Source organism: Aedes albopictus, chromosome 1 (assembly GCF_035046485.1).
Source record: "Aedes albopictus strain Foshan chromosome 1, AalbF5, whole genome shotgun sequence".
Classification (NCBI taxonomy): Eukaryota; Metazoa; Arthropoda; class Insecta; order Diptera; family Culicidae; genus Aedes; species Aedes albopictus.
In genome coordinates, this window is record NC_085136.1 from 210,743,499 (window position 1) to 210,766,722 (window position 23,224).

At 39.7% G+C, this 23,224-nt stretch overlaps 1 protein-coding gene across 1 annotated transcript; it reads left to right on the forward strand.

The window, feature by feature from the left end:
- The first annotated feature begins 1,132 nt into the window (after positions 1 to 1,132).
- LOC109430356 (CLIP domain-containing serine protease B8) lies at positions 1,133 to 21,907 on the forward strand. Its single transcript, XM_062858112.1, has 6 exons — positions 1,133 to 1,254; positions 11,644 to 11,900; positions 11,967 to 12,290; positions 12,349 to 12,463; positions 21,206 to 21,504; positions 21,571 to 21,907. The coding sequence occupies exons 1-6, from the start codon at positions 1,133 to 1,135 to the stop codon at positions 21,900 to 21,902; spliced, it is 1,449 nt and encodes a 482-aa protein (XP_062714096.1). The 3' UTR covers positions 21,903 to 21,907.
- The last annotated feature ends 1,317 nt before the right edge of the window (positions 21,908 to 23,224 follow it).

A 23,224-nucleotide genomic window follows, 5' to 3' on the forward strand; every position in this document is an offset into this window, starting at 1 on the left:
AAGTCACCTTAAACGGGGAAATTTCAGCAATAGCAGCCGGGCTACTGCGTTGCAAAATACGTTTGAAAACTAGCTTTCAAATAAATAACTCTTTAAACATTTTTTTTCGGTGTAACTTTTTCCATTTATTTTTTTTAATGTGTTTGATGTTCTGTGATGTTGTAGAGGCTTCTAAAACAAACATTAAAATGTAATCAGTTTTTATGTGGTCATGCCTTATACAAACTGATATATATTATTTAATGACTTTACCATATACATCATAAGAAGTTCAAAAAATGACATCATAAGTGATACTAATTGTCCCTTCTCCGTACATATGTGCAAACGTAACTAAAAATAGTAATTTATACAATGTTTTGCGTGCATCCTTCTGTGACTCCTGGTTGTCTATGAGTCAGTTTTATGGCAAATGATATATCTACATATTGAGAATTTATAATCTCCTGCTTAATAATCATAAATCAGGGTACAAGTCCAGCAGGAACACTTTACATATTACATTTTTAGTTTAAGACATTAAAAGCAACTCGTTTTTTTTTTAATATTTCTCAAAATAAATTAAACTGCAACCGTGACTGCAACATTATTGCACACGATCTGACCAAAGCATGATTTTTAATTCAAATCATGTCTGAGTTGACCGTGGGATTTCCCAGAGATAAGAACATGTTCGCGCGCAACTTTCTTGCTTCAGACGAAAACACAGCTAAGCCAAAATAAGTGCCGACTCGACACACCTCCAGCATAGAGAGATGCACCATTCCACCACGAGTTGAGGTCACATGCATTGAACTATTTCAAACCCGGTCCACTGGAAATCCCGCTTTCTGTCCATGCCCTACATTTATGTCATCCACACCGCATCGCACTGCAGCGGTGTACTGGTCAACGTTGTGGCTGTTCTTCGTACAAACAGCCTCTGTTATCGCACACAGTTTGAACACATTACTCTCTTTTATGTGCAATAACAACTGTGAGTACATAAACTAGCGAAAAAATCCTGATCGGAAATGCCTTCCTCAGTCAAGCTGGGAAATCCGCTGTAACGAATCACCGCTGCACTGTGGCTGATGCTCGTTCGATCATCGTAAACATAAAGCGGCAAAGCGCAAATGACGAATTTCGAAGAATGGCGACGCGGCGAAGTGGGGCTAGCAGACTGAATAAGCTGGAACAGCAGCGCTGCGTAATCACCGCTTGTGGCTTCGGTCACAAAACTGGATGCTTCGGGTCCGGGACAGTTGTGGGAAGGTATGTAGGTAGGAACACCAACAAAAACAAACCCCTCTCGTACACCCTTCTAAACGGGCAAGTTCAGCGCGTCATCACAACTGGACGGTGGTATCGCGTTGTCTATCGTGGTGGGTCAACGATTAGCAGTGAATAGGACGGTTTGTAAGTCACCGTTCGATATAGCATTGGAACAGTGTTTCTCACTTGTTATTTGCAATTCAAAAGTTTGATAGTATGATTCATGCAATTGATTTAATTGTCAATTTAGTTGAAAATCGGAGTTTTCGACTAGCGAAGTTGGATTTTTCTCCAAATCCGTCGAACCTAACTTTGGAAGTGGTGCGCTGTATAGTAAACCTGGTTCGCTATACAGCGCATCACTTCCGAAGTTAGGTCCGACGCATGGATTTGGAGAAAATCCAACTTCGGTAGTCGAGAATTACGGATTTCAAGTAAACGGAGAATACTCATCTTTTATTTTGTAGCCCGAAAAGTTAGCACCCCGCGTACCTGAAGAAGTAAATTTGACACTATACTTACCTTACCGGTCAGACTAAGGCCTGAGTGCCCTTTGCTGTACGAAGGAGTCGTCTCCAGTCTACTCGGTCCATGGCTGTATGTCTCCAGTTCCACACTCTGCGACGCTGCGCACCACGTCTTCTTGCACAGGTCGGATGACTCTCGAGAACCATTTTAGTCGGGTTGCTATCCGACATCCTGATGACGTAACTCGTCCACCGTACCCTCTCGATTTTCGCGGTGTGGACGATGCTTGGTTCTCTCAGCAGCTGATGCAGCTCGTGGTTCATTCGCCTTCTCCAAGACCCGTCTTCCATCTAATATCTCCGCCATAGATGGTACGCAACATCTTCCGTTAGAAAACTCCAAGGGATCCTTGGTCCTCTGCACGTAGGGTCCATGCTTCGTGCCCATAGAGGTCTACTGGTCTAATCAGCGTTTTATAGATAGTTAACTTCGTGTGACGGTGAACTTCTTCGATTGTAGAGTTTTGCTCGATTTCCTGCCACAATGCATCTCTGAATTTCTCCACTGGTGTCGTTGTCGACGCGGTTACCAGTGAACCCATGTACTCGAATTCTTCAATCGCCTCGATTCCATCACCGTCGACAGAAATTCGAAGTGACGGGCGCGGTGATTCCTGGAGCCTTTTGCCATCATGTCGTTGTCTCCGACACATTAATTACTTATCCGATTTGCCTTGCTTCATTCTTCAGTCGGTGTACGTTTCCGCCTTCGTGTCAAATTTCTAAGCTATAATATTAATATCATCAGCGAAACCAAGCAGCTGAACGGACTTCGTGAAAATCTTCCACTCGTGTTTATCCCCGCTCTCCTAATTACACCATCTAAAACAATGTTGGAAATTATGTAATGGCTAATAAACAGCAAGCACGAAAGACCATCACCCATGAATCCAGCATGATGTTGCCCCAAGAGCTCTCCTGCAATGGGTGATAGACGGTGGCATAAAATTTGAGTATCTTGTAGGCAGCGCTCAGTAGTGTGATCGCGCAATAGTTCCCGCAATCCAACTTGTCACTCTTTTTGTAGATAGGACACACGATACCTTTAATCCATTCCTCCGGTAATACTTTCTCCTTCCAAATATTTGTAATGACCCAGTTTGGTGCTCTCACCAGTGCTTCTCCACCGTATTTATGTAACTCGAATGCCAGTTGATAAGCTCCAGCAGCTTTGTTGTTTTTCTACCGGGTAATCTCCTTCTTAATCTCTTGGAGGCTAGCAGCTGGAAATCGGTGCTTGCAACATCGCCTTTAAAGTGCTCGTTCGTGAGAAAATTCCCGTGATTGTCTCAGTACATGTTGGCTGGTGGCACGAAGCCTCTGCGCGAGCGGTTCAGCTTCTCGTAGAACTTCCGTGTGTCCTTAGCGCGGTACAGTTCTTCCATCGCTTCACGATCTCGTTCTTCCTGCTGGCGTTTATTCCTTCGGAAGACTGAGTTCTGCCTGTTCGGCGCTTGTCTATGGCGTGCCTCATTCGCCCTCGTACAGTGTTGCACTATTCTCGCGCATGCTGCGTTATTCTCGTTTTTCAACTGTCAGCGTCGCTGCTGGAAAATGAGAAGATGGGTCTTTTTCATGTTGCAAAAATGATCAAGAGGAAAGAAAACCCGACTACATGGAGCCTCAAAGGGGAGAATAGTTTGGTTACTGATACAAGAGAGCTAAAGACTATGGTAAGCAACCATTACAAAGGAGTTTTCAAAAAGTCTACTGCAAGTGAGACTCGCTGCGCAGCACTAGACTGTATAAGTAAATCGTTTAGTGAAATAACAAAGGAGAATGTAGTGCGACCTTTTGATGAAAATGAGTTGTGGACAACGATCAGTAACGCGAAACAGAAAAAGTCCCCTGGCCCGGACGGAATCACGTACGAGTTCTATCTAGTGAATTTAGAACTAGTAAAACAAGAACTGTTGAAACTATTCAATGGGTTTTTGGATAACACAATTGCACCCATGGAAAACTTTTCTGATGGTGTCGTAGCTCTGATACCAAAAAACGGAAAAGCTAGGGATTTCGCAAATTTCAGGCCGATAAGTTTATTGAACACTGACTATAAAATTTTTACAAAAAATGTTAGCCAATCGAATTGCGGGAAGTATCGGTGAAATTGTAGATCAAGGTCAGTCAGCAGCGGTTCCAGGTAAATCGTGTGTGGATAACCTGGACAGCTTACGAACACTTGTTATTAAAGCTCAACAATCAAAAAGAATGAAGTTTGCATTACTAAGTGTGGATCTCGAAAAAGCGTTCGATGTTGTGGACCATAGTCGTTAATGGGACATTATTGGAAAGTTTGGTTTACCACGATCAGTCATAACAGCGATACAGAGATTATATGCAGAAGCAACATCTCGAATAATTGTAAAAGGAAGTTTGACGAATAGCATCAAAATTGAAAGGTCAGTTAGGCAAGGATGCCCGTTATCGATGATTCTTTTTGTAATGAAAATTGAACCGTTAGTTAGACAAATATATGAAAATATCAGAGGTATTCTCATTTTTAACAAATTTGTCAAAATTGAAGCATTTGCGGACGACATTACGATCGTTATAAGAAATGACCAGGAATTTGATCTAGTTTTAAAAATAATAAATGATAATTCGCTATGGGCTAGTATAAACATAAATTTTAAAAAGTCAGGATACATACGGTTCAATAACTGTAAATTAGGACCTCAAAAGATTTCAGAAAAAAATGATTTGATAATCTTAGGATTGATTGTGATGCATAGCTGGAAAGAAATGGTAAAAAATAATTTCGATAAACTAATCAGTAATTTGAAGCATACGATGCGTATGTTCTCAACGCGAAGGATGCATTTAACGGAGAAAGTAGTTGTTATAAATACTTATGTATTATCAAAGCTATGGTACATTTCTCAAATACTACCACCTGATAATAGACAGATGGCAGAGATTAAAATGATAGTTGGTCAGTTTCTTTGGAGTCACCATAAAATGTTTAGGGTTCAACGAGATCAGTTGTATCTCGACAAAACATTAGGAGGATTAGCTCTAATTGATCCGGAAACACAAAGTCAATCACTCTTCATAAGGAATCTTCTATTCAAAAACGATGTTAAGATCGATCACCCGTATGACTAAGTTTAAAAACCTGACGGCCAACACAAAGAAATTATTTAGTTCTACTCAGTTAGTTCATAACTTGGATTACATTATAACAAACAAACACATTTATAATCATCTCCTCGCGAAAAAAACAATCGAAGTAAAAATTGTACAAAAACACCCAAATCTTCCCTGGGAAGTGATTTGGGAGAATATTACAAAAAATTGTATTTCATCTCAGGCAAGTTCTTGTTTATATGAAATTTTTAATGAAGTCTACCCTGACAAAGTTAAAATGTTTAATCATAATTTTGCAAATATTGATAACTGTTTATGTGATGTTTGTGGAGAACCGGATACTAATATACATAGGATTAAACATTGTAATAAATCAAAGGATGTTTGGGATTGGGTATCAGATGTCATTAAAAACAAGATTAGATTAAAATTGCAATCAGTAGATGAGATAATACATAGGCGAGTAAATAACAAAGATAATAGAGGAAAAAGTGCCTTGTGGTTAGTTTCAGAAATGATTGTTTATAACATGAAAAATTACAGGAGCAGTAACTTGTTTAGTTTTAAAAAGCACATCAGAGAAGCACGTCGGAATAATCGCAATACATTCGAAAGACAGTTCGGTAAATTTCTTAACATTTGTTAATGAAAGTAAAACAAGAAATTTGTTCATTAACTTAACTACGTCATCAATATTGTATGTAAAATACAATGTTCTGTATGCTATGCTTTTTTAGGTTAAGTTTGTAAAACTATGTGATAAATAAAAAAAAACTGTATACATTCGCCGTCGTACGAGACGTTTCTGTGATTCTGAGTCGCGAAGCCTAGTGCTGCAGCCTAGATAGGGTGGGGCGGGGCAAGATGGGTCGCATAAGGATGGATCACCATAACTTTGTAAATACAAATCGTATTGGTTTGTATTCGTCCGCTACTCTTTAATACACTAGTTAGCTATGCTAAAAGTCGATAAAAAGTTCATTAAATACAAAATATGATGTTAAACGAGCAGTTTTAAAAAGTGATCGATTTTGCACCGTGAAAAAAGTGCGGGGCAAGATGGGTCACCTTTTAAGCAATTCACATTTTCTCAACGAAAAACGTCAAAATATAAGATTTGTTCCGCATTCATATATGCTCCATATCCATACTGAATAAACAAGAGCTACTAGTAAACATTTTATAGATTTTTTTGGAATATAAAAAACTTTACGATTTGAGTGGTCCTAAGGCGTTTTGAAAATCGATGTTTTCACTAAAAAATTATCATAATTTTATGTTATAATTTTGAGTGTTCATTCCGCTTGATTGAAGTCATTTATGAGATAGTCTTGTAATAAAAAATAAATAACTTTTGAATGCTCCAAAAATACGTTCAAAATTGAAGGTGACCCATCTTGCACCGCGGCCGTTTATATGGAGATTATATGGAATGTATCGCATAAGAAAAATGGCTAAAAACCATTTTATTTTTTATTTCCAATGAGAGTGAATAATTTTTCAATCAATGCCCCAAACTTTTGTATATTCATGCTGGTCATCTAACAAAATTATTAATCTAAACAAAACATGAGTAATGCGCCCAAAAATGGCACTGACCCATCTTGCCCCGTGACCCATCTTGCCCCGCCCCACCCTACTACCTATGCTGGATCGAATGTCCCTCCAGCCATCTTCAAGTGTAGCTGCGCCAAGCTGCTCTTCCGTTGGAAGGGCCACTACTAGCTGCTGCGCGTAGTCTTGAGCCACTTCTACGTTACGCAGCTGCTCGATGTTGAGCCGCGGTGTTCGACTTCGGCGCGTGGTAATGACTGCCGGAAGTTTTGAGCGCATGCATACAGCGACTAAGTAGTGATCCGAATCTATACGCACTGCGGTATGTGCGGACATTGGTTATATCTGAGAAGAATTTACCGTCGATTAGAACGTGGTCGATTTGGTTTTTTGTTTGATGGTCGGATGATCTCCAGGTGGCTTTGTGGATATCTTTGCGGGGGAAGAAGGTGCTTCGGACTACCATACCACGGGAGACTGTAAAGTTTACGCATCGCTGGCCGTTATCATTCGATACGGCGTGCAGGCTGTTTCGCCCGATTACCGGTCTGTACATTTCCTCCCTTCCTACCTGCGCGTTCATGTCACCGACAACGATTTTCACGTCACGCGGCGAGCAACCATCGTATGTTTGCTCTAACTGCGCGTAAAACGCTTCTTTCTCGTCATCAGGTTTCCCTTCGTGTGGGCACTGGACGTTGATGAATATAAATATGAACCAAGACCAACGGTTACGACTACTGTTAATATACAAATAAAAATAATGAGATTTACACGACATGTAAACTTCAGTTTAGTCATGTAAACTTACTTATATGATAGTTTATATGATATATCATATAAATTTGTGTTATATGTCATGTAAACACACAGAGTCATGCTGAATTACATGACATATAATGGAAGTTTACATGATATTTTATGAGTTTTACATGATATGTTATGTAAACATCTATGATATCCCACGCTCCAATCATGTGCATCATATGTCACAGAATTTTACACTCTTTTTTCGATCTGTGTATAAAAGGAGAATAATCATACCATCATCCAGAGCTGCGGCATCACACGCGAGCTGGGAACAGCTTTCATCATGATTGGCGATATGCCGAGGTGCGTGATCGATCGACGAGAGAATGTGAAGGTTGAGGGTCAATGATCGAACTTCAGTATTTATAATCTACGTGCACCAGCCACACTACGGAAGAACTGATGATGCCGAGAATAATGTATTCTTCGCGAAGTTTGAGCGCGAGTACGACCGCTGGCCAAGCCACGATGTTAAAATCATCATAGGAGACCCAAAAATGCTTAGTTATGCCAGGAGCAGGAATTCAGACCGACCTACCGACGAATTGAAAAGTTCAGCGCCCTCCAGCTGACGAACGAAAACAGTCTACGGCTCATTGATTTCGCCGCCTCCAAAAACACAGCCTCCTTTATCGTTAGATTTGGAGATCACGACAGCAGACGGAATGGCAACTCGACGGCGTTCTGATTATTTTATTTATTTTATTTATTTACTACGCCTTCAACACATAGTGGTTGTACAGACTGATTTGGTTGAACTTATAAAAAAGTAGTGTGTGATGAAGTTCTACCCCAAGCTCAACACATCCCGCTAAGGCTTCGAGTCGCGAGCCAAAATATGCAGGGACAAGAATGGGAGCCTGATGATGGACGGACGTGAGGTGATCGAATGGTGGAAGCAGCACTACGAATACTTGAGTGCTGCGAGGAATGCAGACATTCAGGACTAAGGCAGCTGGAAGATGACTATATCAGTATGGCAGAGGCTAACAACGAGCCAACTCCCAAGTTGAGGAAGTTAAGAATACTACCCAGATGCACAAAAACAATAAATCCACTGGCAAGAATGGTACTGCAGCTGAACTCACCAAAATGAGCCCAGAAAAAATGGCCACCTGCCTGCACCGGCTACCCGGGTAGAGGCTAATGGCAAACAAAGGACAAAATAATAACTGGTTTTGCCATCATATCTCGTCTTGCCATTCTTCTGTTATTATGAAAAACTTAAAATGGTAAATCAATAGCAAAATATACAATCATAGCAAATCTTGCCATTGATATGTTATTCATGAATAATGCTAAATAACACATCAATAACAAAAATTACTATCATGGTAAAACTTGCAATTTAGCACCTTTTATAATGAATTGTATAAAATATCAAAACAATAACATAAGTTACATTCCTAGCTAATTTTGCCATTATTTTGATATTGTGAGAAATTATTTATAAACATTAGGCACCATAACATATTTTACTCTTAATATACCATTAACTATTATATTGTATATTTCAAGCATAACTTTTCAATTCGACGTATCTCGCAAAAGTAAACAAATCCGCTGTGTGTTTGATTCGCAATGGATTCTATTTGATGCACATCAATTTATGTTAATTTAAAACTCAAACAATTAAAGAGTATACACAAAATAATACTGTTTTTACATTGATTGATGAACTTAAATTTTATTGAAGAAAAAAAAGCTCATTTTACCTTCCTTCTGCTACTTTGAAATAATAACTGAATCTACCATTATTTTAAAATTGAATTTGAACAACTAAACCTACCATTATTTTGATCGCCACATAAACAGCTAAATTTGTTCTTATTCTGTTATCAATAACTCAAGAATGTCATATTTTGTTATTTACCGATAACAGTTAATTTGGGTCTTATTTTGTTATCAATATCTCAATAATAACTTATTTTGTTCTTCAATTTAATTCGCATGCTTTACCATTACTTTGTTATTATAATGGCAAAATAAGTTATTTTTAAGTTTTTCTGCTACCAAAATTTTGTTATTATTTTTGTAATTTTAACTCTTATTTCAAACAAACAAATAACACATTTTGCCATTCAAACATTCTGTTTTAATGGTAAAATTTTCCATTCTTTTGCCATTAAGCTCTACCTGGGTAATAGATCAGATCCGAGAGACCGAACAGCCTCCGGTGGAGTGAAAGAAATAGGTCATTTGCCCCATCTACAAGAAAGGTGACGAGTTGGAGTATGAGAACTTTCAAGCCTATAAAGTTCTATCACAGATCATTTTCTGTCGTCTTTAACCCTTCAGGCTCAGAAAAAAGTGCTCTTTTGTTTAAAAATAAAAAATCATTGAATTTTTCTTAATTTAAAAACCCAATTTGATTGTTTTGTGGATGACATGTATATTATTTCTAGAACATTTGGAAGGTGATAGTAAACTCGACAGAAATGTGAAGCAGTAAAGGTTGGATTGATGGTGAACGCGTCAAATACGAAGCACATACTGGTAGGTGGAACCGCGAACGACAGGGCGAGCCTAGGCAGCTATGCTACGATAGACGGGACACTTTCGAAGTGTTTGAGGACTTCGTCTACCTCGGGTCCTTATTAACGGCAGACAACAACGTTAGCCGTGAAATACGAAGGCGCATCATCAGATGAAGTCAGGCCTACTTTGAGCACCACAAAATCTACGGTCGAAAAAGATTCACCCTTGTACCTAATGTACAATGTACAAAATGCTGTTAAGACCGATGGTTCTCTACGGGCACTAGACCTGGACTAAGATTGAGGAAGACATGCAAGCACTCGAAGTGTTCGAGCAGCGAGTGCTTAGAACCATCTTTGGTGGTGTTCAAGAAAAAATGATGTGTGGCAAGATTTCGCAAGAGATCCTAATGGTACAAGAAGAGCTAGAGGGAAACGTGCAATATGGGTGGACCAAGTGCAGAACGGGTCTCCAGTTAGCCTAGTGGTTTAGGCTATGGATCGCCAATCCGGAGACGGCGGGTTCGATTCCCGTTCCGGGCGGGAAAATTTTCTCGACTCCCTGGGCATAGTGTTTCATTCTACTTGCCTCACAGTAAACAAGTTCATGCAATGGCAGGCAAAGGAAACCCTTCAATTGATAACTGTGGAAGTGCTCAAAGAACACTAAGTTGAAGTGAGGCAGGCCAAGTCCCTTTGGGGACGTCGATCCATAAAAAAGAAGAAGAAGAAGTGCAGAACGATCTAGCATATGTGGAGGACATCCTTAACACATTACAGTCTTGACCAAACTATTATAACGAGAAATTCAGTTTATTATAATTATAATGTATTATTCATTAAATGGGTGTCCGGCCATTTGGCCGAATGCCGTTTGGCCGAATGTCGTTTGGCCGAACGTTATTTGGCCGAATGCCATCTGGCCGAAAAGGTCGTTTGGCCGAATGCCGTTTGGCCGAATCATGATCAAAAGAATTCAAAGGAAGTTCAGAGCCACTATGGTCATCAGAAGTATTTCCTTCTTTTAATCATAGGCTATTCTTTCTAGTTTTGATATGTAGGGATTAGTTGGCGTTGACATTGCCAATACTTTGTCAAATATGTTTCCTTCTTTGAATCATATGCTGTTCTTTCGAGTAATACTGAGACGGGGAACAGTGGTATGGTCACTTAAGTTAATCATTCATTTTTCGGCCAAACGGCATTCGGCCAAACGACCCTTTCGGCCAAATGGCGTTCGGCCAAACGGCATTCGACGAAATGGCGTTCGGCCAAATGACCCGGAACCTATTAAATGAAATTAATTAACGACGGTATGGGGAACTTACGTACTTTCAGCTGTTTTGTTCTCTTCTTTATATGGGTTTTTTGAAAATTGTTGAACTCAAAGTTGGCCTCAGATCTTTCCCAACCGAGCTGAATTATACCCAAGTTTCAGGCAATTTAGACGACAAAAACCCTTCATGACGAAGAGAACAAACCTGCCTATAAAGTCACCCTATTTACATTGCTTGCTAACTTATTATAAACATTGGGTAGCATTTTTGGCATCAAGCGTTCTGTGGATGAAGATATCCGTGCTCTTCGAAAACAATTGGAGTCGAAAAACGCACCAGGACACGTCCGATTTCACCTTAAAAGTAGACAAAGAATCAAACTAATATTTCCTATTCCGCACCTGATGACTCGCGCAGAATTGATTGGAAACATCTGGCCAAGAAATATTTTTTCCCACCATATGTGACGCCGTTTACCAGCACGTGCGATTCGTAGCTGATGCCTACTACAGAACCGTTCGTTGTCTGGAATCGGGGTACTTCCCATTCAGGAAGTGAGTTTCGAGAGGATGTTGTGCAGATTTTTACGTTTGTTATAAAACATCGCAAACGGTATCAGCGCCATTAGAGGAAACACGACGTAAAACAACAGTGACGTGCGCCAGACGTACGACGAGCTTGTTCATTCAAAATTCAACTGCTAAAGAGACCACGGCCGAAGACGACGGACGACGACGGCGAAGACCGCGAAAACGCAGGGGTCAAACGAACGTGGACCAGTCAATCGGAAGTCGTTGACATGAGCGCGTCGGTTGTGCTAGTACCAGTGACCTTGCGGATATTCCTGGTGGAGTCGATGCTGATACTGATATTGATGCTGATCGGCGTTGATGCAAGAGTGCTGAAGGAAGGTTTGTGATTTGGTCCAGACTGACACGTGCCATGCCGTCTGATTGTGAACGAATATCGAATTACAGATTTGTGGGAGTCAAATGGATGTGATATACCTGGACAAACGAAGAAAGGTTTCTGCACGGAAGCAGGCAACTGTGCGGCTTATCAGAAGCTTTTGAATGATAGTGGGGACAATTCTATCGAAAGAGAAGACTTTATCCAGCAATTGCAGTGTGGCAAGTTCGATGGAGATCGCGTCTGTTGCCCTGATAGTGATAACTACCAAATCGGTGTTTATGAAGATGCTGTCATGTGTGGTCAAGCTGCCTATAGTTACCGCATTCGAGGTGGGATGATTGCTGATATCGACGAATTCCCCTGGACAGCCATGCTTCTAAGGATGCACCGTAAGCTAGTGAGTGACGAAAGTTGTGCGCAGATTTGTAATCATGTGATGTTTTGCAGGAAAATCGCAATCTCTGTATTATCACTGTGGTGGTGTTCTGATAGGGAAACGTTTCGTTCTAACGGCAGCGCACTGCATCGTGCCGAAGGTTGGCGATTCAAAGCAGGATCCATTGTGAGTATGTTTCAAGTTTTTACTGTAGTTGACAAACAGTTAAATCTCTTTACCCTGGAGATATGTACTATGGTCTCAGTTCAACTGACCTGACCCAAAATAACCGCATAACTAATATTATGTATCTTGAATATAAAAAGGAGACAATGATTCAATCACGCAACCGTGTAATTCAAAATCACATAGTATCTATATAAACATTGATTACATCATTTAGACATCGGAACAACCATCCATCATTTATTTGTTACACGTTTACTGGGAGAGGGGATTTACATTTCTTCGATTACCTATCATTTGCTGTGGGATTTCAATATACAAACAGCTGCTGGATCGACAATTGAACTTCAAAGCTGTTCTGATTTTCGAGTTGTTGAATTTTTTTTTGTACCTTCTATCTTGTCGATTTTCAACCATTCGATCTATATGTTTACACTTGCATGGCATGACTGATGCGCAGCTAAAATGATGTAATATCATAAAAATTGGTTGTGCAGAAGATGCCATAAAGTATATCCAAACAGGGCAATCTATAAATTTACTTGTGCCTAGCATTAAAGTAAAGATTTAACGAAGCCACATCTCGATTTTTTTGTACTGAAGATCGATCAACTTTCTTGTATAAATCGTAATTGCTTATTTGAAAATTTTGTGTAAATTTTCATTTATTTCTATGCACATATTTTGAGCAACAAAATAAACGTAAAATTATGATGGTTTAAGTCCACTACACGACTTTAATTTTACACGATTGATCTCTCGTGTGAAAGTCGTGTAAACTTAAATATCGTTTAAATCTAAACGGTTCATTTCTAGCGCTTATGTATGTTGACATGAATGTTTGTTTTAACATTTGTTTTTACCTTACGAATGCAAAAACAAATTATGTAGTGGAGATACACTTTGTGACGATGCGGTATTGGCATTTATCATACTTGTCGTTTATAAACCAGCTGTACGGCTATACGAATGTTTCCCCATCAACTTCAGGCATCTGGCTTCTTTGGCGGTGTTGAGATAATTCCATATTCTGAATCTGCATGCAAAACTGAGCCGAAATCCAAATTTTCATGAATTTTCGTGCCCAGGAATCTATTTAAAAATCAATTTGAAGTTTGTATGGGAGCGATTTGTCGAATCACCCCTCGTCGCGTTTTGTACTGGGCGGAGCTATCAAGTGGTTGGCCAGCTGTCAAAAGGCGATTCTAAAAATCTGAAAAAAAAAAATCATAGTGGTTCAGAAAAAGGTGCCCTTTCGTATAAAATCTAAAAATCAATACATTTTTCTTAATTTAAAAACCCAATTGTTCGCAACGCAACCGCATCGTTAAACGGAGCACTGTACTATGGGTGATTTCCATACAAGCAGGCAGACATAAATATTCTTAACATTTGTTTTCGTTTCTGTGGTTTATATTGTTAATTTCTATATTAATTTATCAAAAGGGCGTTTATAATTGTTGACTTAAAATAAGTTAAAATTAAAAACGATCCATACTTTGATTTTCAATCAAATAATTATGAATTAATATCAGTTTTCATAACGAATTGTACATATATCACCTAGGGGTGATGGTGCCTTTCTCGTGCCTCCGAGATACCATCTTTACCAAACTTAAGTGACATGTTAATGAATATCGCACTTTTATCCATTTAACAAAAATCGTGTTCCTGATACAAGCAATAACGTCGGTTTACTGTCTTCCGTTTTTGGTGATATTGTTTAACAACGAAACGACGAGCGGAATGATAAAATTTTCTTCGATTTCATCGATTGGTACAAATGCTGCTTCTGTTTGTTTGCAAGATCCAATTTAATTACTGTCTCCATGAACTAAACAGAATACGTTACACACTACGAAAAAATGAGAATTACTCGTGACGTAAATTTATTGCACAGCACATAAACAATTTAATGGGTCTTTTGACTTATTAATACGTCATTCTTGTAAAATTGAGTTCAATTTGACGTTAACAATTTGTGAATCGAGCATCATTACGTTTCATATGACGAAAAATTCAACTAAGTATGACAGAATATAACGTCACTTGGGCGTTTAATTTTACGTCATATGTGCGGCTTTCATATGTGCATCCAAGTGACGCAAATTTACATGAATTTTTCTAAGTTTGTACGCCATAAAGCTGAAGGAAGCATTGGACATTGCTTGTTTGGATAACCCTCATGGTGACTTCAATATTTGATTCGTAATACCGTCTTACCCCGTTGGTTCGACACGTTTTAATACGACACTTTTTAATTCGTACCCCGCTTATTCGACAAATGTCGAATTAAAAAGTGTTCAAATGTCACTGCGATGTACACTATAAATGCAAAACAGTTTGATATTGCGCTTATACTCGCACCCGCAGCAGCTCCTCTAACGGGCGCTAATTCCGAAAGTTCTGAGTTGGTGCTATTCGACACCCAAACCGCCTGGAGACCAACCGGAATGAACTGAGGATGGCAACAATCGTAAAAAGAATGAGCTTTTCATTCGCACCACCGCAATATCTGTTGAAATTATGTTTCACAACAAACCCGGAAATCAAAACAAAAACAAAAATAGAGTTGCCAAATTTCAATGAGCATGGTGGTGTAGGGTGACCAGTTTGTCGAATTAAAAGTTTACCCCGGTTATTCGACAACAGTCAGTGTCGTATTAACGAGGTAATACGGTATTACTGTTCACCGGCAATCTTCAATTTTGAGCTAACTCTTGGACTTTCTTATCACTCTTAACTTTTGAAATTTTAAAAAAAAGTGTTTAAACATTATACAACATCTACGCGCGTTTTCAATACTGTTAGTGCTGCAAATCGCGCTTTGGATACTCATCTTAACCTTTTGGAGCCGATTTGTTTCGCCGCTGTCGACGCAACCTCGCTGGTGTCGAACACGTTTGTTATGCTCGGTTTCATCGCCGGGGTCATATATGAGTCCTCCGGCTCCAAAGGGTTAAATAAAAGCAGGGAGAATTATCTTCAAACGTAAGACAATTATTTAGAAATTAGGGTTTGTCGCGTAAAGACAATGATAAAATCAGAACATTACTATGTACGCATATTACATGGTACTAGAGCCTAAAATACCTCAAAAAGTCACATCTTGGATACTCTGGTCGCCATTTTTAGACTCTATACGTTTTCCCCATACCAAATTATCCTTAAACTGCATGATTTTAGAGCCTAAAATTCCTTAAGACAGTTTCCATCTCGAGTTGTAGTCCATCATCTTGCATTTTGAACCGCCATCTTATGGTCAGGATTTTTGAACTTTGAGTATTTTCCTCTTACCAAATATATCAAAATTGCGTTGTTTTAGAGACTAAAACTCTTTATTTCAACCTCCATCTTGAATTTTGGGCCGCAATGTTGGATTTTGAGTCGTCATCTTGGATATTTTGATCGCCATTTTTGGACTCGGAACATTTTCTCCCTATCAAATATACCCACATTGCATGGTTTTTGAGCCCAAAACTCCATAAAATAGCTACCACCTCGAATTATCGGCCGCCATCTTTGATTTTCAACCGCCACTCTGGACCATATCAAATATATCCATATCATATGGCTTAAGAGCCTTAAACTTCTTAAACAACCACCATATTGACTTTTGGGCCGTCATTTTGTATATTCTGGTCGCACTATTTGGTCTCCGGACGTCTCCTCCTATGCCAAATAGGGTGAAAGAGGGTATGATGAACCTCACCGGGGCCAAACGCCCCCTTAATTTTCTAGCGATTCAAGCGCTTTTCGCATGTGTGATCGATTAGAAATCTCAAATATTGAAGAATAATTGCCATAAAGCTGGTCCGTTAGTTGATTGGTACAGAAAAGCAATAAAATATAAAAAAGCCTTAAATCGAGGCTTGTGGCGTAATATTTTACCTCTTGTAAGCTGACTTCACTGTACACCAAGCTAGTTCTTTTCGCTTGTGATATTTTGCAACTTTTACATATGCAGTTAAACATTTGTTGAAAGTCCTTCCTAGGATAATCATGTGGTGGAATTATTCCCTGGGGCAATTTTATCACGGGGCCGGACGTTTTTCTTTTGATGGAGCTATTGCCCCGTTTGTTTTGAAAACGCAAATTTTGAAACGTTTTCGAAAAACGTTTCAAAGCTTCCATAGCCACCTCTCCAAAGGAAAAGTTCACATGCAACACTTCACTGACTTCAACAACAACGATTTGCAGTGGACTATAGATGGAATAAGGCGCCAGTTTTAAATATATTGCCATTTCTGCTAAAGGCGAAACTGGATCCATTTCCTCACTTTTTGGTTTTTGATTTTTTATAAAATAACGAAGCAATATTTTCAAAATCGGTTTTCGTGCACATGTAGAGTATGGATCAAGGTATCTCCTGATTTTTTTTCAGATGGAAAATGTTTTTATTTCTTGCAAAAATAACTGGATATACTTTTATCCATACTCTACATGTGCACGCAAACCGATTTTGAACATATCACTTCGTTATTTTATGAAAAATCAAAAACCAAAATAATGAGGAAATGCTTCCAGTTTCGCCTTAACCCTTTGGAGCCGGAGGGGTCAATATGACCCCGGCGATGAAACCTAGCATAAGAAACGTGTTCGAGACCAGCGAGGTTGCAGCAGCGAAGGCAAAAAAATCCGGCTCCAAAGGGTTAAGGGGGCCTATTATACCTGTTTACCCTATACCAATATTGTATAGTTTTATAACCTAAAACTGCTTAAAGCAGCCTAAATTTTGAATTTTGGGCCGCCATCTTGGATTTTGGGCCGCCATCTTGGATTTTGTGTTGCCATCTTGGATATTCTGGTTACCATTTCTGAACTCTTGACATCTTCCCTATACTACAGATAACAGATGTTTATGCTTTCATATGAAACTAGCTGTCCCCGGCAAGCTTTGTCTTGACTACTGAGTTTTCTTGATGTTTCAAGTTTCTAGCCAAGGCCAAGTTCAAGTTGTATAAAAATCCAATTTTCAAAAACTTTAAATTTTCATGTTTTTTTGCCTCATAAACCTTCCTTGGGTGAAAACTAACAGAACAAAACTCAGACGACTCAAATCGGACTATCCGTTCGTAAGTTATGCGCGGTCCCACGTATGTCACGACATTTTTATAGATATAGATACAGGGGATGGCCAAAATGTTTGGGATAGGCAACTTTTTTTCTCTCACAAAAATGTTCAACATGCTGTCACATTTCATAGAGTGCATCAACAATTCTCAAATTGTGACTGTTTGTTCACTTATTATATGTGCATGATTGGTACAAATTTGAGCTCGATTGGTTAATATTTCGCGAAGTTACAATCGTTCCGGTAAAACACTATTCTTTAGACAATCAATTTTTAAACTGTCATATCTCGGAAACCAGTAAACCGAATTGAATGAAATTTTTAACGTTTATCAACAATATATTGATACTTGATACGACGCTATGAAATGTAATATTTTCTCACGATGAATAAAGTTATACCGGTTTGACAATTTCATCCATATAGAGGAAAATAAGTCAAATTTACATTATCATACAAAAATTACTAAATGTGTTACTCTTTCAATCCAAATAGGCTCTAATACATCTTATCAGAGATATCTTGAGAACAGAAGCAGAAAATCTTTGGATATCAACACTAAAATTTATTGACATTGATGTAAAAAATTTACATTTTTTTAAAGAAAGATCCAAAAAGTTTCAATCCATGATAACTTTTTTCAACGTTCAAAAAGTACCTATGTTTTAATGACATGAGAAGCATCAATGTATTGTTGATAAACGTTCAAAAGTTCATTAAATTCGGTTCACTCGTTTCCGAGATAAAACAGTTCAAAAATAAGTTGTCTAAAAAATGGTGTTTTACGAGAACGATAATAGCTTCGCGAAAGATTAACCAATCGAGCTATAAATTGTACCAATAATGCACATATAGTAGGTAAAAAAATAGTCAAAATTTGAGAATTTTTGATGCCCTCTGTGAAAAGTTACAGCGTTTTGAACTTTTTTGTAAGAGAAAAAAAGTTGCCTATCCCAAACATTTTGGCCACCCCCTGTAGATAGATGTATGTAAACGCTTTCAATGGTAAATTTTATCTGTGGTATAATTTCAATGAGGAAACCTATCTGGCAACCGTTTAGAGATGGCGTGCAAATGACAAACGCAAGTAGTCCTTGTCAGACAGAAATCGCTGCAGCAATTCGTTGTATAAATGGAAGCAGAGACCAAGGTATATGTTTTTTTTTTCAGTTTTACCCACGTTTTGAGTTAAATTTTTCGTTGTATAGATGGAAGCAGAGACCAAGGTATATGTTTTTTTTTCAGTTTTACCCACGTTTTGAGTTAAATTTTGTTCTGGGATAAACATCTGTTATCTGTGTCCATACCATTATTATTTTTCCATTATTATTTTTATCTGTATTAGCGAGATTTTTAGCCCTAGGCTAGTTCAACTCGGGGCCCACGTTTTATTTCCCTTCCGAAGGTACAAAACTGTATCGAATGATAGAATATGGTTCGGTTTTATACATGACCAGTTCACCGGTGCTGGTCTGGATCACTAAAATGGCCATAACTCCGGAACGCCTTGGCCGATTCGCATCATTTTTATTAGCAAACAATGTGATAAAATTATGGTTCGATTCGAGCTATAATCTGGACAATGGGAAGTGCCCTTAAAGTGAGTAAACTTTTTTGAAAAAAAAAAAAAAGAAATACACGACACAATTGCAGTCGATGTATAAAAAATTCACACACTTGCAGGGATGAGGAAAGTACTAGAAAACAGTTACTTGCTCCACATTTGAATTTTCACACGAATATCACAGGCCCGGCCTAACTCAAACTGATCGAAAACAAAATACATCAACACTTCATCCCGAAATGGAAATTTGGAATGAAAACGATCACGTTCGATGCTCGCTAGATTACGCTCCACCTGATCAGCCCATCGTCCTCTCTGCGCTTCACGCCTTCTTGTGCTAACCGGATCTGTCGCGAACACCAAATTTACAAGGTTGCAGTCCGGTATTCTTACAGCATATCTTGCTCACCGTTTCCATCCGGCTATGGCCACAATTGGGATGCTGGGTTCGCAGTAGAGTGCAGCGAGCTAGAGGCGAGCTTCGATGTCACACAGCGTTCTCCTGAACATTTTGTATTCGCGGTATTTTTGGAGGATCTGCCGTACGGTGAAGATCTGATTCGTTGTCGACCGGCTGTCGATGAAGCCGGCTTGATAACCTCCCATGAACTCATTTGTTTCTGGTGACAGACGACGATCTTGGATTGTACTGTTGCATCGCTCTGAAGTTCTCACACACCGAATGGTCGCCTTTCTTGTGAATGGGGCAGATGACCCTTTCCTTCCATTCCTCCGGTAGCTGTTCGGCTTACTAGATCCTCACTATCATTCTGGTGGCCAACTTTTCTGGGTCCATCTTGATAAGGCAACGCTGCTTCGAGATCCTACGCGTATGCTGAGGTGACATCAGTCGCTCTAGGTTATACCGTGGCGATCGCCAGTTCCGTACATTGTAGATGACGGAAAGTTTTGGGCGCAGTTTTACAATCCCCAGGTAGTGGTAGAAGTCGATGTAAGCGCCCTGATACTGCCGTAGATCTGCCAAATGACGTAAGCGACATTGACAATTTTGGCACATTTTTGGTTGTGCATCAAATACCTGGCCGTTCTCTAAGTTTTCTTGCATGGACGCTAGATTACGACTAAATCTGGCACTCTAATATAGCTAGCATACCGCAATGATTTTTTTTGCCAGCTATACCTATATCAAAATGCGTCGAAATTTACAATGTCGCTTACGTCACTTTGCAGAATTACGCAGGATAGGGCCTGACGTCGATAATGCCAAAGAGGTGTCATCCGTCAATTATAACGTGGTTGCTTTGCGATTCCGTTTGCAATGGTGATCTCCAGGTGTAACGACAAGGGAGACTGTGCTGAAAAAAGGTGCTACGAATGGTCATGTGAGGTGGTGAAAACGATGAATCGTAAGCCGTTTTCGTTCGTCAACTGGTGGACATTTAACTTTCCAATCGCCGATCTGAATTACTCCTTCCTGAGCGTAAGACCTCCTACGACGATGATGTTAACGTCGTGGCTTGGGCAGCGGTCGTATTCACATTTGCGCATAGAATGCGTCCTGGTCATCATCAGTGCGTCCGGAGTGTAGCCTTCTCTTTCTTCTTCTTCTTTCACTTCTTCTTCAGCTTTTTGTTGACATAACGTCACAACTAGAACAAATCCTGCTTCTCAGCTTAGTGTTCTATTAGCTCTTCCACAGTTCATAACCGAGAGTTTCCTCCGTCGCTGACTATTTCGTGTGGGAACGTCCATAAATAACGTAGCATTTTTTGATCATTTTTTGACACCCCCTCCCCCTAGTAGCATACTGTCCCATACCTAATACATGGCTCGTCACACTTTCACAGACTTCCCCTTCCCCTCTAAAATGCTACGTCATTTATGGATGGTACCTATGTGTATATCGTGTGGCAAGCACGAGGATACTCTATGTCCAATAAAATTCAACGAAATTTTCTTTACGAAAAGTTTCTGGACCTACCGGGAATCGAACAGCCTTTACCTTTCCAAAATTACTATTATACACTTCTTAAATTCAACGGCTGTGGCTTCAATGTTGATCAGTGACTTTTATCTGACCTAGGATTATAACAAATATAAACTCTACTACATACATCGATCCCATTTCTTCCCTTCGTTTCAGAAAATACGTCCGTCTGCGAGAGTACGACGTCTTCCAGGATCCGGACTGCATGATGTCCAGCGGTTTCATGGATTGTTCCGAAGAAAAGTTGGACATGAAACCACGCAAGTTGATAGCACACCCGGGCTTCACAGCGGGCTCCGCCGGGAGAAATCACGACATTGGACTCATACAAATCGATCCGATTCCGTCGTATTCGGATTTCCTACTACCGATATGCCTCCCGGAAGCGGGCCTCGACCAGGGTGATCGTCGAGGCCGAAAGCTCAACATTGCCGGTTGGGGAAAAACGGATTTTTGTAAGTTGGTTTGGATGAGCATAATAGAAGTGTGGATCTGAAATATTATTTTTCTTGGTTTTACAGTTGCTGAAGTGGGAGCGATAAGTTGGAGCCCGATAAAGATGAAGGTGGCCCTACCATTCGTTGCCTGGGAAGTGTGCCATGACGTTTATAAGCCGTTGGGAGTGGATCTGCAGCGAACGCAGATCTGCGCCGGTGGTCGTAGGGCAAGGGATTCATGCGCTGGGGATAGTGGATCTCCATTGATGCATTACGATACGAAAAATGCAGTTTGGGTCCTAACGGGTATAGCTAGCTTTGGAGTTAGGGATTGCGGGATGGAGGGTATACCCGGGGTTTATACCAGTGTGAAAGAACATCTAACGTGGATAAAAGAAAATATTAGTAATGCCTAGCTACAGATGGTCTTTATGTGTGTACATTTATTTAAAAGAAATATTCATTGAAAATGGTCGAATCCTTCCCGTCGATCCTCAAATTCGATTCGATTCCTCATCGGAGCCAACTGTTGTGCCATGCTCAAAAAGCACGGATGTTATAACAAAAGATCAACGCATTCCACAACGGCTTCGTATTGGCAGCCGATATGTACAAGGATACATCTGGACACATGCATGATGTTTTTTTTTCTGTCAATTCTATCTGCTATTGAGATAATGAACCGGGAAATTCAGATTTCGGCGCAGTGGCGGCGAGGCAACAATGACCCAGGTCATTATAACGCATTTGTGAGTTATAAGCAAAATGTGTGTAGTGTGGGGATGGGACTCCAACCGCCAACGAAGGAGGGCACTACATCCCCGACCCACGAAACCATTTTCAAGCCCTACGCCTCTCCGGCATCAAGAACTTATACCGCGTTTACCGCGATCTCAGCTTACCGGAAGTAAGGCCATATCAGCCAGGCAAGAGGCGAATTAACCTAGGTTTAAAACCTCTATAAGGTACACCGGGGCAAATTGAAACAGGTGGGGCAAGATAAAACGCGAAGTTTTGAAATAGATTTAAATACAATTTGGAAATTTATCCTTCGCTAAAAGATTGTTTGAATCAAAAACTATGTTTTATGGCAATCAAATTGTTTATCATCATCTGAAAACATAATGTTAACCCGCTGTTTCATCTTGCCCCACCCGTCAGTCAGGCCCTAGTCGATCTTCACGGAACTACAAATCAACCCAAATTTAAGTTGTTTTGACGCAATCCCGGTCTTCCGTGGAATAACTCAAATTTGCGTCAAACAGCTAAAGTGGTGAGTGAGTAGTTCTCGTTTGAGAGCGGCAAAAAAAATTAACCCACTGGTAAGTTATTTTCACCCAACGGAGGCCTCAAATGACGCAAATTTGGGTTAACTCAAGAAAACCCAAATTTGGCTTCTTCCACGGAGGAGCAGTGGATGCGTCGGTGCTTCTTTCTTTGTTTTCGACAACATTGCGGTGGGGCGAGGGAGAAAACAACCCAACTTTGAGTTAAAACTATAAGCAGTTTAGCCAAATTTGAGTTTTTAGAACTTATTCTTTGGGTTTTAATATTTTTCCGTGTTGGATACATTCCAGTACGCCGCACACTGGGGCAGGTTTGAAAATACACGGAAAAAACCTTTACTTAGCTCGTCGATATGTCGAGATCTACACTTGGTGTCTTCAGAGAAAATATTTCTATGAACAAGGTTGATATTCTGAACGGTAGCATATTTTTATTACGTTATTCGCATAAA

Excerpts from the sequence above, each read along its gene's own strand:
- LOC109430356 (XM_062858112.1), top strand. The coding sequence starts at position 1,133 with ATGGCGACGCGGCGAAGTGGGGCTAGCAGACTGAATAAGCTGGAACAG. Across the intron at positions 11,901-11,966 it reads TGCAAGAGTGCTGAAGGAAG|ATTTGTGGGAGTCAAATGGA; the intron begins GTTTGTGATTTG and ends ATCGAATTACAG. Across the intron at positions 12,291-12,348 it reads CATGCTTCTAAGGATGCACC|GAAAATCGCAATCTCTGTAT; the intron begins GTAAGCTAGTGA and ends GATGTTTTGCAG.